Source organism: Molossus molossus, unplaced genomic scaffold (genome assembly GCF_014108415.1).
Source record: "Molossus molossus isolate mMolMol1 unplaced genomic scaffold, mMolMol1.p scaffold_m16_p_11, whole genome shotgun sequence".
In the NCBI taxonomy this organism is placed as follows: Eukaryota; Metazoa; Chordata; class Mammalia; order Chiroptera; family Molossidae; genus Molossus; species Molossus molossus.
The window spans coordinates 84,424,302-84,442,063 of record NW_023425346.1 but is presented as its reverse complement, the minus strand read 5'-3'; the positions used below and the strand labels follow the sequence as shown (position 1 = coordinate 84,442,063).

The window sequence follows — 17,762 nt, the reverse complement described above, 5'->3', positions numbered from 1 at the left end:
GGAGGAGATGGTTTTAAATAAGCAAACACTGAGGCCCAGAATGAGAAGGAGAGAAATAGAACCTGAGGTTGTGAAACCCTAGAGACTAGCTAGATAATTCTCTGTTGATCAGGAAAAGAAAAAAATACATATTTTATCTAAATAAAATATTGTGAGACTTGAGAAGTGATTACTCCTTTTTCATGAGAAATGCATCAACTCTTACAATTGCAAAACTTCATGGGTTTTATTTGTTAAATATTTAGGCCAAGAGGAATTGTTGATAATGAGAGACAGAGGTCTGCAAAGGAAAGCAATCATTGGGCTTGTATTTAATCACTTTTTATTTTCTCAGATCTCAGTCATGTCATTATCTGGCTTTGGTGCTTACATAACTTAATTAAGGGAGTTCAGGCAGCGATGGGAATAGGAGGGCAAAATGAAAGGCTAACAATTTAAACAGATTGCCTGCAGATGCCTGGTGTGGATGAGATGAAGCCCATTAAGAACCTAATTCTAGAAGAAGCTCTTGACATTGATCATTTGTGAAAAGGAGATTTTTTTTTCTTACCCACATACGTGGTTTTGCACACTTATGTCTACAGACCTTAAGCATTGGTACATCTGATCATCAGTTTGTGGAATTACTAACACCAAGACACTTTGAAAGAGCAGACAGTGTTATTAACTTGGGCAGGAAATGAAAATTTGGTCTTAATATACATGTGAAATTGAATTGTCTGTAGCACAAAGCTTTGAAGACTACACATGTAGAATGAGAAAACTATCTGAATTTAAAATTGTCTTCAATACAGTGAAAAGTCATTTTGCAGTCTGCATTTTTGCTGCATTGAAATTTGTGAAGAGATTGGCTCTATTAATTTAGGTTTAAACAGAAGCTCTGTATCTTTTAAAAATGGTAAAGAAAATGGAAAATGTACTTTAAGGAGAAAAATTAGTTTCTAGAAATGCTGCAGGCAGACTCCCTATGCCACATCTTTCAGTCTGCCCCGGGACCAGGCAGCTTTGTGGGGAGGCTGTTGCTACTGTGACGGGTATTTGGAATACGTACATACAGAGAACAGCTCAATTACATATAGCATGCTTTGAGAGGAAGATAAGAAGCAAGTGAAGGCCCCTAGCAGAAGTCATTGGCAGCCTTCACAGTATAGTTCCTAAAGAGCTAGGTTCTCAATGGAGAACAAACAAAAAAAATAGGGAGTAATGGAATTTATTTCTCAAATAACTTAATAGTTTGCTTATAATCCCTGCCTGGAATGTTAGGGAATTTTGTCAGTTTATCTACCCTCTCATTAAAATAAAAAAATCTATAAAAGAAATTTTGAATTTTTATTCTCTAGTTTTTGAATTTCTTTAGTCCACGTGAACAAACATTTCCTATTTATTATTAAGTAGATTATTATTTGTTAAATAAATAAGTGACTGTTTATTTGGAACCATAGTTTAGATGACCTACCATTTAACCATCAAGAGGAATACATTAACACAATTAACACAGTAGCCAGAGTGCAGCAAAGATTAATGATAAACTTTGATTTAGAGTCTTAGAGGGTCTTAGAGAGTTCTTGTTAGAGTTATAGTGGTGAAGAAACTGAGAACCAGTAAGGTGTTTGCCTCTGTCTGGTTCTCAGAGCTACTTGGTAATAAAGGTAAGTCTAGAACTAAAGTCATCTGAATAACCAGATAGTTTACATATTTATTACAGCTTATCAAAAATCAATTCTGCTGAGTAGGCAGCACACCAAAATAATACAGTCAGCTGCCCTTTTCTCATTTTTACATTATTTTCCTCTTGCTTTTCAGGTATTGCTGTGCTTTACCTCCATCTCTATGATGTGTTCGGGGACCCAGCCTACCTGCAGAAGGCGCACGGCTATGTAAAGCAAAGTCTGAACTGTTTGTCCAAGCGCTCCATCACCTTCCTCTGCGGGGATGCAGGCCCGCTGGCCGTGGCTGCCGTGGTATATCACAAGATGAACAATGAGAAGCAGGCAGAGGATTGCATCACTAGGTAATCGTGTTTCTTTTTGAGGATTTTTATCTACCTGTTATTATATGTTAATTCTTTGTGTGTTAGCAAAAGAACATTTGAGTGAATTTACTTCCCTCTCAGCAGTAAATCTTAGTACTGTCATTTGATCAATTCTCACATTATTCCTATGTCGTCGTTAAGGAGCGGCCATTATAATCTGTGTTTTATTGCAAGATATAATGACACATGTTCCAGATCAGAAATCAGTTTCAGTAACAAAAATGAGATCAAAAGCCTAATTATATGATGACTAATTCAAGGTGCTATCCAAGTTCAACACTTTGAAAAAAATGCAGTTCACTTCGCAAGGTGGGTTGAGAGAGGCCTTCTAAGAATATACAAACTGAGGCAAAATTGTTTTTTAAAAGACAAATGATATGCAAATTGTTAATATAAATCAAGGAAGCCTGCTAGAAGTTTGTGAATTATGAAGAATTACCAAACTTTTGTACTAATAAATTACAATTATTGCCTCACTCAAGTTTAATGAATACTTTCAGAATTCTACAAAACCTGGCCTCCATGCAACTCTGCATGCATGTCAGCTCAGCTCGAACATGCTAACGTAGAGAGAGCTGCATTTCCAGCGAAGGTTTTGTTGTTTTGTTTAGTTGTTTAATGGACTTTGCCTTTTAGAGTAGTTTTCAATTCACAGCAAAATTGTCTTCCGCCTACCCCCACACATGCACAGCCTCCCCATTATCAACATCCCCCACCAGAATGGTACACTGGTTACAGTTCATGAACCTACACTGACACATCGTAATCACCAAAGTCCATAGTTTACATTACAGTTCACTGTCGTTGTTGGACATCCTAAGGGTTGGAAAAATGTATAAGGACATGTTTCCATCATTGTAGTATCATTCAGAGCAGTTCCACTGCCCTAAAAATCCTCTGTGCTCTGCTTATTCATTCCTCTTCCCTCCTCCCTAACCCCTGGCAATCAATTGAGTTTTCTACTGTCTTCACGGTTTTGCCTTTTCGAGAATATCATGTCATTGGAATCATATAGTATGTGATCTTTTCTGATTGGCTTCTTTCACTTAGTAATAGATGTTAAGGTTTCTTCATATCATTTTATATCTTGGTATCTCATTTCTTTTTAGTGCTAAGTAGTAGTCCACTGTGTACCAATTTATTTATCCATTTACCTACTGAAGGACATCTTGGTTGCTTTCAAGTTTTGGCAATTATAAGCTGCTATAAACAAACATCCATGTGTAAGTTTTTATGTGGACATAAGTTTCCAACTCTTTTGGGTAAATACCAAGGAGCATAATTTCTGGATTGTATGCTAAGAATATGTCTAGTTTTCTAAGAAACTGCCAAACTGTCTTGCAAAGGGGCTGTATTATTTTGCATTCCCACCCTCAACGGAGGAGAGTTCCTGTTCCTTTACATACTCTCTATCATTTGGTGTTGTCAGTGTTCTGGCATTTTGGTTGTTCTGATAGGAATGCATTGGTACCTCATTGTTTTAATTTGGATTTCCCTCTAACGTATGATGTAGAGCATCTTTTCTTATACTTACTTGCCATCTGTATATCTCCTTTAAAGAGGTGCCTGTTAAGGTCTTTTGCCCATTTAATTCCAGCAGCATTTTAATCACTGACCATCCCTGAGTTGACCATGTTTTTTTGATCCCCATTATTCTTTTTTTTTATCCTCACCCAAGGACATTTTTCCATGTTTTGTTCAGATAGTGTGGGAGGGAGAGAGAGGGGGAGAGAGAGAGAGAGAGAGAGAGAGAGAGAGAGAGAGAGAAACATCGATGTGAAAGGGACACATTGAGTGGCTGCCACCCGCACAACAACCAGGGCCAGGGACAAACTGCAACCAAGGTACGTGCCCTTAGCAGGAACCGAACCCTGGTCTCTCTGGACTGCAGGCTGATGCTCTAACCGCTGAGCCAAACCAGCCAAGGCCCCACTATTCTTTCTTATAAATTCCTGTTAGAATAGTATTATCGTTACTGATTTCATTTGTTGAGGATCCCTTGGTTAAACTTTTATTGTGTGGTGGTGTGTATTTCAACAACAGACTTTGGCCTAAAATTCTAATAGCTAGACTTTTTTTCCCCTTAAATTTTATTATGAAAAATTTCAAACAAATAAAAAAGGTGAAAAAACAATGAGTACCTATAGATCTACCACAAGAATCTACTGTTACCTTTTACTGTATTTGCTTTATCATATATCTATACATCTATCTATTTCTCTATTCATTATTAATCTTATTTGTGAAGGAGGCTGCATTTCAGAGTAAATTGCAGACATCAGTATACTTCCTTCTAAATACTTGAGCTTAAATATAATTTACTAGAGTTCAGTGTCTGTTTAGAGTTATGGTCCTTTGATATAAACTTTCTACACAATGAGCTTCCAGGTTTTAAGTGTATACTTAGTTTTGATAAATGCATATGCCAATGTAATCCAAACCTCGATCAGGATCTAGAATATTTTTCTAATTTTTTTCTGCACCATCCTTAGTCTTCTCCTTCTGAAATTCCAGTTGCATATATGTTAGGCCTTTTGATATTGTTCATCTGGTCTCTGAGACTGTTCTTTTTTTTTCAATCTTTTTTCCCACTCTCTGTTGTTGAGATTAGGTAATGTTTTTCAGTTCACTTGAGAAAAAAGTGTCACTTTCTTCTGTTATATCCATTCTGCTGTTAAGTCCATCTGGTGAATTTTTTATTATAGGCAGTGCAATTTTTAGTTCTAGAATTTATATTTCATTCCCCTTGTTCCAATTTTTTTTATTGTGGTAAAGTACATATAACGTAAAATTTACCATATTAACCATTTTTAATTATATAGTTCAATGAATTAAATACATTCATGATATGGTGCAACCTTCATCACCATCCATCTCCATAGCTCTTTCTATCTTGTAAAACTGAATCTGTACCCGACTCCCCCATCCTGGTCCCTGATAACCACTGTTCTACTTTCTGTGTCTGTGATTTTTTACTATTCTAAGTATCTCATATAAGGGGAGTCACTCAGTATTTGTCTTTTTATAACCAGCTTGTTTCATATAACATAATGTCCTCAGGTTCATCCATGTTATAGAATACACTATAACTAGACTTTATAAGATGTGGTTTGTGTTGTATTTGAAGAAGGAATCAGCATTCTCTTGTTTGAGCATATATATGTAAATTCTCCCTCCTTCCCCAATTTTTTCCCCATACAGTGATACTTTATTATTGTAACTAACTTTTTCCGCTGGAAAGTATACAAAAGGGAGGGTGGAGGAGAGTCCAAGGAGTTTTATGCTCTACCTATAATGATCTGTGGATCATGTTAGAGCATTCCCTGAACTAACAGATACATGCCTGTGGTACATCTATCAGAGATTAGAAGTGATCTAGTACAACTTAAAAACAAAAAAATGTAGAACTAGTGTATTTTAGAGCAAAAAACTATGAGCATTCCACTCCAGGGCTGGGAATTATTTAATATAAAACCTGTCACTAAGCTTGATCAAAATGGCAAGTGAAGCAAAACTGGTTTTCCCAAAAGGTTAATTAACACATGTATTCCTTCCATAGTAATTAACTTGCAGAAGACCAGCCAATACAAAAGCTGTTCCATACCCATATAAATTTGAAATACAGAAACTGCCTTATTATGTTTTTGCATAGCCAGTTTAAAGCCATTAGCCACACACATCTGCTTTAGAGGTTCACAAAAAAATACAGTTGAATGAATCACTCTTAAGTATTATAAAAATAAATTGTAGTGGTCCCAATATGTTATACATAATGCCAACCTTTCTCATATATGTGCCACATAGTAATAGTTTGTTATGTGAAAAATGTTAATAGGTGTTAATATTGATTAAATACAAGGTTTGTGTATTTAAACAGATAGGGGAAATACTAATTAAACAAAGTTAAATGTGTAAGTTTTCTGGCTGCTCAGAGTCTTCAGAGTCCAAAGAGAAACTACCTACTCCAGGGAACAAAATTTGCCAGACTTATCATTTAGACAACCCTTTTTCCTCATGACATCTTAGGGCCTGTTGTTCTAAAAAATACTCTTTGGAGAATAGTAGCATATATTAATATTGGCTTATTATAAAACACGCCTAAGAGTAAGTTAAACATTTTTTAATACCTTGGTGATAAGGTGTTTTTGTCTTTTTAAAAATTGTATGACATTTTAGCATATTTTTTTATAGCCAGTAGACTTGTTAAGGTTAAAAATATAATATGTGAACTTCTGATAGGAAAATACATTGTTTGTGGCCACAGCTTTGATTTTTCATATTTCTGGATTTCATGGCAGAAGAAAATTTTATTTGTAAATTAGTTTCTCATCTTCTCTCTTTTAAGGAAAGAAGGAAAAATCCATTCAATTTCAGGAAATCCACAATTAATTGACGTCATCTGTTATTTAATGAACCTAATTATTATTTTTACTTTTTACTAAAACGTTTTCCTCATATCACACAGCCCTTTCAGATATCACAGACACTCGGATTCTCTGTATGGCATCTGCCCTGGGCTCCAATGCCAACACCCTATTTCAGCTGACCTTTCCTATATTTTCTCAGTGTAGTGGTCTTTCAGACTAATAAGTTTGAGTTTTAGAAACCAAAGGGGCATTGTGATCATCAGAAGTCGAATCCTTAGAAAGCAACTTAAATACAAAGAAATCAGAAAAACTCCAAATTGCATTCATCATAGAGAGAACTTTAACTTTTCTTGAAAGTGTCTGTGACTCCCCAAAAGAAGTGTATGTGTGCCTGTGTGTGTGTGTGTGTGTGTGTGTGTGTGTGTGTGTCTGTGTGTTCATATTGTACTACAGTTGGCCTGGGGATAGGGTGGTAAATAGGAGTAGTTTTTCCTGATGCCTGATTTTTTTATAGGTGTCCTTTTTCATCCTTCCTTTCTCATAGAGATAGTTGGTGCCACTACACAAACAGAGAGCACTGCCCGTTTGGTACCCAATTAAGAGAGTAACGGGCCAGTACGTAGAGTGACAAAGAAGTTTGGCTTTCTGGTCAGAAAATGCATACCCTCTCTCTTCTATAGTGTGATGAGTAAGAAAAGGACTTCTTTTTTTAAAAATAAGTCAAACTTCCTTTGATGATACAAGACAAAAAGTTCTCCCCAGTGATGCCCTGGGGAAATATCAGTAAGAGTGGAACAGAACTATCCTGTCTTTATTCTTCTTTCAGATTGGTTGCTATTGATACCAACATATGAAAACAAATAAATGGAGCTGCAGTGATGTGCTTCTGGGTTTGAGAGTTTCTGAAAACACTTAGAATAACCATTATAACTTATAAATGCTGTCATTACTTCTTCTTGTCTTAAGAATATGGCATGTAAAACAAGCGGTTAAAAGTCCTACCTTTAAAAATCATCAGACATAACTAATAAGTTTTAATGACTTGAATTTAAATCCAGAAAAAAATAGAATCCTTACTTTTTTACCCTAAACCGTAAAGTATTGTTTTAAGGAAATGCTTTGAGCAATACTTTATTTTCAAAGATTGGAAAGGTATTTCTTACCTACTTTGAACTTCCCAAGTGCAAATAAGTCTGGCTGCAAAATAACTGAAATGCTTATTATATATTGCCACCTAGTGGTGACGCAGGTCATAATGGTGATAATAAAGGAAAGTTGTTTTCTAATATAGTAGCTCAAACATATTTTATTTAGATGAAAATATCATTGGAGTTAATGCAGTAATTGTTCTGAGTAACTTTCATAGAGCAGTGTTGGTTTAAAAACTCATGGTAATTTCTCTTTTTGAATAGTTTTTTTTAATGTCTTTTGCAAAAGTAAATCAGAAGCACTTTATTATATCTAAACTCTATACAATGTGATACACTTACATTCAAACTTGATAATAAATTCTTATCAAGACTCTGACACTATAACAGGTGAGTTCATATATAATAAACATTTTATTTTCTCAAAGTCTCTATGTTACTGAGCTGCCTGCCAGTTGGACATTTAAAAAAGAATTTTTCTTAAATATTTTTAAGTTCTTTAAAAATGTTAGGAGTGTGTATGTATGATACTAGAGTGCAAAACAAAACAGCCATAATTTTACCATCCAGATGGCCCTGCTGACATTGGAAAAACAAAGTCAAGGTATTACAAGAAATTTAAAAGCAATCTTTTACCACTGTCCATACCTAAGATAACTACTGTTTGTTCCACTGTGAGTTTAATAACTTTTCATAACTTTTTCTCAATCTGTTTTATAACTGTTGTCCCCTTTTAGTCACTAAAATCATCTCATTGTAGTTATTGAAACGTCTTCGTTTTAAATTGTGAATGTTCCCCTTGTCATACCACAGGCCTGTGGAAGTGGCGGGGAGGCGTTGGGAGGAGCCAAATACTGTTTTCTCTTTCACAAGTACCTTCCCTTTGGAGTTCAGTCTCTCTTCTCTGTACCTTTTGTCAGGTTTTTGCTTGCTTGTTTTTGGTTTTTGTAGATACTGGTAGCTTCCAGCAAGTGGAGGTAAGGGCCATATACCCCCCGACCCCAACCATAACCTTACCACTGAATATGCCAAAATGAAAGCCAAAACTGTTGACCAAATTCTGCCAAATGGACAAATATTAGAAAGGAGATGCACACACATACATACAAGTAGCCCCCTGACCTGTTTTCTGTTGCTCACGAAAGCCACATTGTAGGCCCTTCTTAGGTCTTCCTCATCAACACTGGTAGCGTCTGTACCATCTGCCAAACCTCCTGCCCGTCCCTACCACTCATTCCCCCAATGAAAAGCCGTTTCCCGACATTCATGCCTGCACCTCTTAACAAATCATGGTGTAGATTTGGGTAAAGTCATTCGAGTTGTGAATACCTCTGAATGTTGATTTCTGATTATAGTACTTCAAATATAGACAATCACCCCAGGGTTGTGATTTTTGATAATTCAAATATTAATTAACCATTCCCAGTGTATAGGCTAAAGTTAGATGAAATATATGCACAGGCACTGTTTATACTTAACTACTTTAAAAATAAATTTCCACACAGACAACTTAAGAGAATTTATTTATTAGAAGGGACCATTCAGTTTATAGATGAGAAATTTAAAGCACAAGGATTAAATTGCAAGTTGAGTGCAGGTTTAGTGTCACTAAGCTACCTGATGATGAAGCCATTATTTGGTAGGGCTAATGTCCTCTTAATTACTTTTTCTAGAAAATCTAGGGTTCTTCTCTCACTTTTCAGTGTACTAATATCATTTTGTCAAGTTTCACAAAAATATTAAGTTGTTTTAATAACTTAAATGGTGTAACATTTAATTTTAGGATAATTTAGAGATAACTGAGATGTGCTTTCAAAATTTCATGTGATAAAAAAAAAAACTAAAAAGGCAAGGCAATTTTCCCTACCTATCATGATTGCTCCCTCCCTACCCTCCAAAAAAGGGAAAAAATGGTTCATTTTAAGAGTTCAGACTACAAATATGGTGGCTTTGTTGAGCTCCCCTTCCTGTGGCCACTGCCTAACTTCTGGGTACCTGGGGCTTCCCTTTTTGGTCCTCTGGAAAGAAATCTGGGGCTCTGGCTGCCCCACTCATCCGCGTACGTCCCATGACTGCACCTGCATCTGGGCCACGTGAGGAGGAAGCTGGACAGAAGGGACAGAGGAGGCTCAGCCCCTCCCGGGACCGCAGCTCTCTGCTCTGTGAGGAGGGGTTCCTCCCTCATTACTCCTCTGAGGTCCTGTTGACTTCACTTGCGACACCACGGTGCAATGGCATGTGGCCTGGGGTATGAAAGAACAGAGGACAGAGAAAGGAAAATGAAGAAAAATGAGGTGTTTTCCCCACTCTGTGACAGGAGGCATCCCCTTTCCCACTCCTTCCTGAGATGAAACTGCACGGCTTCTTTTGGCCCTTCCTTCAGCCCCTTGGGTCCGCTGCCAGGTTTTGAGCTGTACTGAGTTCTGGCCAGGGGAGTATCGGGGAAAATATGGTAAACTCATCACTAGTTTGGTGGTACCCCACACTCTCTTCTTCTTCCCCATTCCGCCTGCTCCTGTTTACATCCAGGGTCCTCAAATAGCTGCTTCATGCGCGCACTCCAGGTTGGGGAGCCACATTTAGAGGGGGGGCCTACTCCACCTTACCTGGACCCAGAACACAAATTAACTTTTGTGTGAAGCTGAACTGAGTCTGTCAGTAGGGAACTAATAAATTATAATACACCCATTCAATGGAATACTGAACATCTGATAAAGAAGGAGACTGACTGTCTCTGTATGCTGATGTAGAATAGTTGTCATGGTGTATCATTAAAGGGCCAGCCACAGACCATGTGGGGAGATACGTCTATAAATATGTACATTATGCTTATATGTGCATAAAGTAAATAGGGCTATACAAGAAATTATTAACCGTGGTTCTTCTGAAAGAAGCACAAGAAGCTGGGAGAATGGGGGGACAGGGACACGGACTGGTACCGTTGTGCCATTGACATGTATTATCAGTTGTGGTGGATCAGGCTGTCCTACAGACACTTCAGGTAGGCCTGATGACACATGAAGAAAGAAACCAAATAAGATGAGAATGGGGGTGCAGCAAGCATTTCATCATCTAGAAATAGGTGGCCCTTTGTGTTGACTTAGTTCGTTCCCCAGGCTAAATTCTATATAGCCAGCAGTTCTTAGCGCCTCTGATGCCGACTGCTAGTCTCAAGGCAAGGTTCCAGTGAACTGGGGCGGCTCCAGGTAGCCTCAGCCATACCCACATCTTCTTTCATTCTTTCAGCATCTTGTCGATAGCTCCATTGGGAACTGAAGAAAAGAAACTTAGCTAAGGGTTACTCTTTGAATCCTGACTATCATTTGTGTTCTGGCCCAGCCCACTTTATATTTAATGTATAATCATTTATATTATACTAATTACAATTATATCTTTAAAATATTTTTAAAATATAATTTAACATAATACACATACACATGATATCTGTTTGTGTTTTTTAAATGTACCATTTTCACATATATACCACTACCTAATTTTTCTTTCGGATTATTCTAAACATGTATTTTTCTTCTCAGGTTAATTCACTTAAATAAGATCGATCCCCATTCTCCAAATGAACTACTGTATGGACGAGTGGGCTACATCTATGCTCTTCTTTTTGTGAATAAGAACTTCGGAGTAGAAAAGATTCCTCAAAGCCATATTCAGCAGGTACCATGTTTTCGTGCTTTTTGGAGTCATTTTAGGATTACATTTACCATCTGCCTAAACTGTTGGTTTTATTTCTCCAGTTAGCACATCCCAAGTAGCTGGAAGGTGTATCTTGACCTCTGGAGGTCAGGCATGATCAGAGAACCAATAGCCCCGTGCTGAGTGCTGTTGGAAACACAGAGTGAGTCAGTGAGAAGTTGGGCCGTTGGAGAGTGTAGAGACCCTTTCCGAGAGGAGGGCCAGATGTCACCTTCCAGTGCAGGGCCTCCTTTGTGCCCAGAGGAGTTATGCTTTCCTTTGACAAGTGAACCCTTGTAAGCACTAGTGAAAAGAGTTCAGGGCCTTCCATACCCTCCCCTTATTAGACAATATAGTCACACCCGCTTCTCTGCGTACTGAGTCAAACTGCCCATCCATGGTCAGAGACAGTATCCAACTCGTCATGTTCCCCAGGAAAAAGGTTTTTACCTCTACCAGGAGGGTTTTTACTCTAATTCTCTCATTATTTTGGTTGTTTTCTCCCTGTAGATTTGTGAAACAATCTTAACGTCTGGAGAAAACCTCGCTAAAAAGAGAAACTTCACAGCAAAGACTCCACTGATGTATGAGTGGTACCAAGAATATTATGTGGGAGCTGCTCATGGCCTGGCAGGAATTTATTACTTTCTGATGCAGGTAAGGTGATGATGGTGAGACTTTAAATTGCACTTCCTGGCTTTTCTGCTCAGGGTCAGAAGACAAGTGCTCCAGATCCATTTTTTTATTCTGTTTACTACTGCATCAACCTCCTTATAATCACCTGTTCCACACAAACCAGAGTAATATTTGCCCAGGTGCATTTCAAGTGTATAAGTGCTGTGCTTTGAGATGATGTTTGATTTGCGGATGTCCATACTTGCCTAGGTCCACTAGTCCAGACAAAAGTGTTCATACTTCTATATGAAATGCCTTCTGCTCTTCTCTTTCAGCAAACACCTTGAATTAAGAATATTATTTCACATTGTAAGGCACAACCCATTGAAACAAATTCCAGGAGTAAGAACACAATCAGTAGAAACAAATGAGCATATGCTGCCTAAGGCTCACTAAGAGAACACAGCTAAGGAGCCCTTCCAGTGGACTCTGTGTAACCTGCCTGAGAAATAGCTGAATAAGCTATGCTTGATGGTTCTTTAGATCTGATACTGTTGCGGGACACCAGCCAAAGTCATATAGACTAAGGACAAAGAGACTTTAGCCAGCATAATCTGAGAGGGGAGGTCAGAAGAGGACTTCTCCTGGGAGCATCATTTCTAGGGGCTTATTTAGCTCTCTCTCCAAGAGAAATTGGCACTTGTGGATAAGAATTTATGACAAAAGAAAATTGATTTTTAATGGTAGCAAAGGTGTCCCCCTCACCTTCCCAAAGTACAACGTGGCATAAAGAAAAGTGTTTCACTAATGTGTTCAACATGAGTGCTTAGACATACATACTACTAGCTGGATGAGTAGCTGGCTATAATAATGCAGAATCAATGTCAGACCTGCCCTCTCCCCATAACTAAACAATGACAGTGATGCGGGAAAGCTCAAGGTTATTATTGCTTTTAAATGCAAAGTCACACTTTGAGGGTTAGTGGCAGTAGGAGGCCAACTGTTGTATTTATTCTACACTTCTCAATTAAGAGTTTTACAATTAGAGGTTTTGACAGTTCAGACTTAATTTCTGACAAATCCCCTCATTGGCTCTCTATTTCCAGAAGTAAATATAGACTCTTAAAAGTTTTCAGGAAAGAAGAGTTCACGTCCTCTGAAGTTTCAATGTGAGCTAGAGGCACGTGTGTCAGTGGCTGGACAAGCACGTGGCCTGTCACTGGAGCAGAGCCGGGAGCGTCTTTCCTGCGCCTCCTTTTCTCCGGAGTGAGGACTTGGGAACCCAACCACTGGGTTTCCCACTGGCAGACTATTACCTATTTAAAATGATTTCATTTTTAATCCTATAGAAGTTCGTTCCATGGGGTACCTATGTATCAGCATACAGCCAAATACGTTTTGGCCATTTTTGGATAATTCCTGCAAGTTTGAGGAGAATCCATTCTATATTAGCATTTTAAACAGAACTTGAACACTGTTCTGGGCTTTAATGTATGCGTACGATGTTAAAACTTTTCTTACACTCACTTTCTCAAGCATTGACTCGGGAGAATTATTTATATGTATATAGATAACAAATACTAAAAAATAATATGGACATAGGCCCAAGAGTTAACTGATAACCTAGTTTTAGTTTGTTCTAGTAGGCAAAATAACTGAAAGAAACCCATGTTTTCTTTATGGTTTAAAACTCATTCCTAGGGCCCGAGATCTGTTGCTTCAGCAGAATTAATCATTCCCTTTCTCATTTTTAGCCCAGCCTTCAAGTGAGCCACGCTAAGTTACATAGCTTGGTCAAGTCCAGTGTAGACTACGTCTGCCAGCTGAAATTCCCTTCCGGCAATTACCCTCCTTGTGTGGGCGACACTCGAGATCTGCTAGTCCACTGGTGCCATGGTTCCCCGGGGGTCATCTACATGCTCATCCAGGCCTATAAGGTACTGTGAATTTTCTCGTTTTATAAATAAATTGTAAAATATAAAGTTCTGTAATTTAAAATTAGTTTTATGCATAATCCTTGAAGGAGCAATAGATAAATCACTTATTAGACCTAAGATCACTGTTGATGAAGGGTTATAACTCATTCTCACTGTGCCCACCTGTGCCAGAGCAGACGTTATCTCAACGAACGGGAAACTGCCTCGCTGACAAGTGGAGTAGCCAGGATTGTAGCATCAGTTGCAGAGCCATGATGAGTACCCCCAGAGCTCGATCAAAAAGTGGAAAAATCCGCCTCGCACATTGCTGGTGGGAATGTAAAAGGGTGCAGTTGCAGTTTGGTAGTTCCTCAAAAAATTAAACTCAGAATGAACATATGATCCAGCAATTCCACTCCTGGGTATTTACCCAGAAGAAGGAAGATCAAGGATCCCCGCACAGTTGTGCACCAGTGTTCCACAGTAGCATTATTCACAACAGCCAAAAGGTGGAAGGAATTCCAAGTGTCCAACAGATGACCCTTGGACAGACAAAATGTATACCTATCATGGAGTAGTCTTCAGCCATACAGGAGAATGAACTGATCTAAACTATAGCATGCATGCATGAACACTGAAAACATACTAAGTGAAAGAAGCCACATTCAGAAGGACAAACACTGTATGATTCTACGTAAATGATGTGATGTGATGGTTAATAGGTATCTAGAATAGGCAAATTCATACAGAAAGAAAGTTGAAGTTACCTGGTGCTGGTGCTTGTGCTGGGGGGTGGGACGGACGCAGATTTAATGCTTAATGGGGACAGGGTTTCTGTTTGGGATGATGAAAATGTTTTGGAAATAGATAGTAGTGATGGTTAGAGAACACTGTGAACGTAATTAATGCCAGGGAATTGTATACTTTAAGTGATTAAAATGGTAACTTTTACATTATGTGTATTTTACCATAATAAAAAGTGCCAGTATCACTTCTAAAAAGCATGCTATGGTAAAGCTATAGTCAAAGAAGAAAAAATATTTATTTGAGAAAAAAATAGAAGTCAACCAAGATACCTGTGTCTGTTGGTGCCAGATCTACAGATTACAAACCTACAGGCCAGCGTCTCCTAGTCTAAATAAGCTTTTAGTATGTCAGAGTTTACTTTTAGAGACTTGGAAAACTACCTTACTCTATTTTTAAGGATACTTAGTTTGCGATGAGATATTTAAAATGTCTGCTCAGAATATTCCTCAAGTCTTTGATCAATATATAGGAATCCACAAAAGATTGTAAAGGTGTATCTCTATTTTTCTGACAAAGTACAGTGTTTTATAACCAAGTTAGTTTTTATAATGAATTTTATACACAATTTCTCCTTTAGTGTGTAAAGAAACGTTCTTACAATGGAGGGCATCGTTGTTACCAAAGAAGATGGCATGTGTTCTTTGGAAAGTGACTAATGATAACAGCAAGCTTCAAGTAAAATAATGCTCCTCCACCAATAACACACACACACACACATACACACTTAAAACTTAGACCATGCAAACAAGGTCATGCCCTCTTATTAAAAAACAAAACAAACCCTGGCCGGTTTGGCTCATCGGTTGGAGCGTCGGCCTGCGGTACAGAGAGACCCGGGTTCGGTTCCCGCTAAGGGCACGTACCTCGGTTGCAGTTTGTCCCCAGCCCTGGTTGGTCGTGTGGGTGGCAGCCACTCGATGTGTCCCTTTCACATCGATGTTTCCCTCTCTCTCTCTCTTCCTCTCTCTCCCTCCCGCTCTATCTGAACAAAAAATGGAAAAATGTCCTCGGGTGAGGATAAAAAAAAAAAAAAAAAAAAAATTAGTGTAGTTTTGTAATTTTCCCCACTGATGTAACACATCGCTATGGCTCTAAATCCCTGATCCTTTCTTGCCAGGTTACTTCCCTCTCCCCTCCCTTTCTCCATCTCCCCTTCTTTCCTTTCAAGAAGGAAGATCAATACACTTTTCTTTTATATCACTTAAAATAAAATGACGCCCCTTGACTCTGCAGGTGTTCAAAGAAGAACAGTATCTCAACGATGCCTACCAGTGTGCTGATGTGATCTGGCAGTATGGGTTGCTGAAGAAGGGGTACGGGCTGTGCCATGGTGCTGCGGGGAATGCCTACGCCTTCCTGGCCCTGTACAACCTCACGCAGGATATGAAGTACCTGTACCGGGCCTGTAAGGTAGGACCAGAACTGCCAAAAAGAAAGCACCCTCTCCCAGAGGTTGCAGAAAGGTTTCTGGTTAATCTGATTTAATTATTTCATTCGTTAAACCATGTCTGTAGGAAAAAACACAGTTAAGAAAAACCTTTAGAATCATTCAGTGGAATTCTCTTTCTTTTAAAAGGACATAATTCTAGTCAGTAATTTATGGGAGGAAAAGAAAGATGTAGGGTGGTTTTATTCCTTTGTTTCTTCTATGCGAACCTTGGAGGTATGAGGCTCAGACAGCTCATTCCCTCCATGCTTTGTTCTCTTTCGTGCTATCCATTTCTTTGCCTTAACCCCTGTTCTCTGTTTTGAAGATCGTTTTTGACTTTTTAGAATAATTCTTAGGGACAATCTCTATCCACTTGTGGGGGTCTTGGGAAGAAATACAGCAGTAATTTAACTTGGTCTCATTTTCAGTTTGCTGAATGGTGCTTAGATTATGGAGAACACGGATGCAGAACACCAGACACCCCCTTCTCCCTCTTTGAAGGTATTTTTCACACCAGTTACTTGCCTCATAATATCAGCTTCCACTGCTCTGCTTGGTGGTTAATGTATTTAAATAGGAGTTTTGTCAACAAATTAATTTTTAAATCATTTCTTAAACTACTTCCTTATTTCCTAGTATAACAACTCAGTCTTAAAAATCAGTTAGCACATGGACAACCACAGACCTAGTACTAATAACATAATGGTGACTGCCATCATGGAGCCAGGCATATGCTAGGTGTTTTGCAAATGCCATCATAAGTCACCTCAGCGAAAACATACAGACATTATCCTCATGTCACGTATGAGAAGACAGGCTCAGAGAGCTGTGTGGCCCATGGTGCTCACATACACTCAGTGGCAAGGCTGAGCCTTGAACTTGTCTGACTCCACTCCCCCATCTTCCACCTGGGTGAAGCAGCTGAGCACCACACTGGTGATCTCCTCTAATGGTGAACTGCAAGGAGCATAACTACAGACAGATGCCCACTTCATTGACATGATTGCCCGTGCTACAAAATGAAGCCACTCTAAAATAGAATCGTTTGGTATGTTTACTTTTCCTCTTTCTCTTCCTTTAGGAATGGCCGGAACAATATATTTCCTGGCTGACCTCTTAATGCCCTCGAAAGCCAAGTTTCCTGCCTTTGAGCTATAAGAAGAAAGCCTGCTCCCTGCAACTCCGTGCCTGGCCCCTCGCGCATGTCTAACCTGAGCTACGTGCTATTATTGCTTTCCAAGGACACAGAGCTAAGCTGTGTACGTGATTTAGTTGAGATTTCCTTCAGAATTTGTCTTTAGTTCACTTCCTTTTCTTTATCATTTACTTTTACTTTAAAATGTCCAAAAAAATATTTTAACTTTAACTTCACTTTCTTCCAAAAAGGAAGTTCAGTGATATGTACAATATTTTGAGGCATATATGTGTATATATTTATAACTTGGAGGAAATCTTACTCTTAACTAAGCTTATGACTACAGCCATCTGTTTATTGTTCTAAAAATGTTTAAAAGAAACTAAATGCATATGAACAAAGATAAATACATGACTGTTGTTGGACATTGCCCTCTACCTCTGCGGTGTTTTTCTCTATGTGGTTGATTATGAAAGGGGACAAAATATAACTATGCTTCCAGGGCAAATATTGCGAGAGTTGCAAACTGCACTAGGGACCTGAATACCATTTTTCACTTCACAATGCTTATTTAAACCAGAGATGAACATACTTTGAAAACTGTTTCTTTTTGTTAGTAAAGC

General features: G+C 38.5%; 1 protein-coding gene across 2 annotated transcripts in view; it reads left to right on the top strand.

Annotated features, from left to right (window-relative positions):
• Window positions 1-17,533, top strand: part of LANCL1 (LanC like 1) — a 32,655-nt gene extending 15,122 nt beyond the window's left edge. For both annotated transcript variants that reach the window (XM_036254905.1, XM_036254904.1), the window contains exons 4-10: window positions 1,804-2,011; window positions 11,084-11,219; window positions 11,748-11,894; window positions 13,607-13,789; window positions 15,809-15,985; window positions 16,433-16,505; window positions 17,086-17,533. In XM_036254905.1, coding sequence (XP_036110798.1) covers window positions 1,804-2,011; window positions 11,084-11,219; window positions 11,748-11,894; window positions 13,607-13,789; window positions 15,809-15,985; window positions 16,433-16,505; window positions 17,086-17,162 — 1,001 coding nt within the window. In that variant the 3' untranslated portion in view covers window positions 17,163-17,533. The remainder of the gene's footprint in view (window positions 1-1,803; window positions 2,012-11,083; window positions 11,220-11,747; window positions 11,895-13,606; window positions 13,790-15,808; window positions 15,986-16,432; window positions 16,506-17,085) is intronic.
• Window positions 17,534-17,762: the final 229 nt, after the last annotated feature.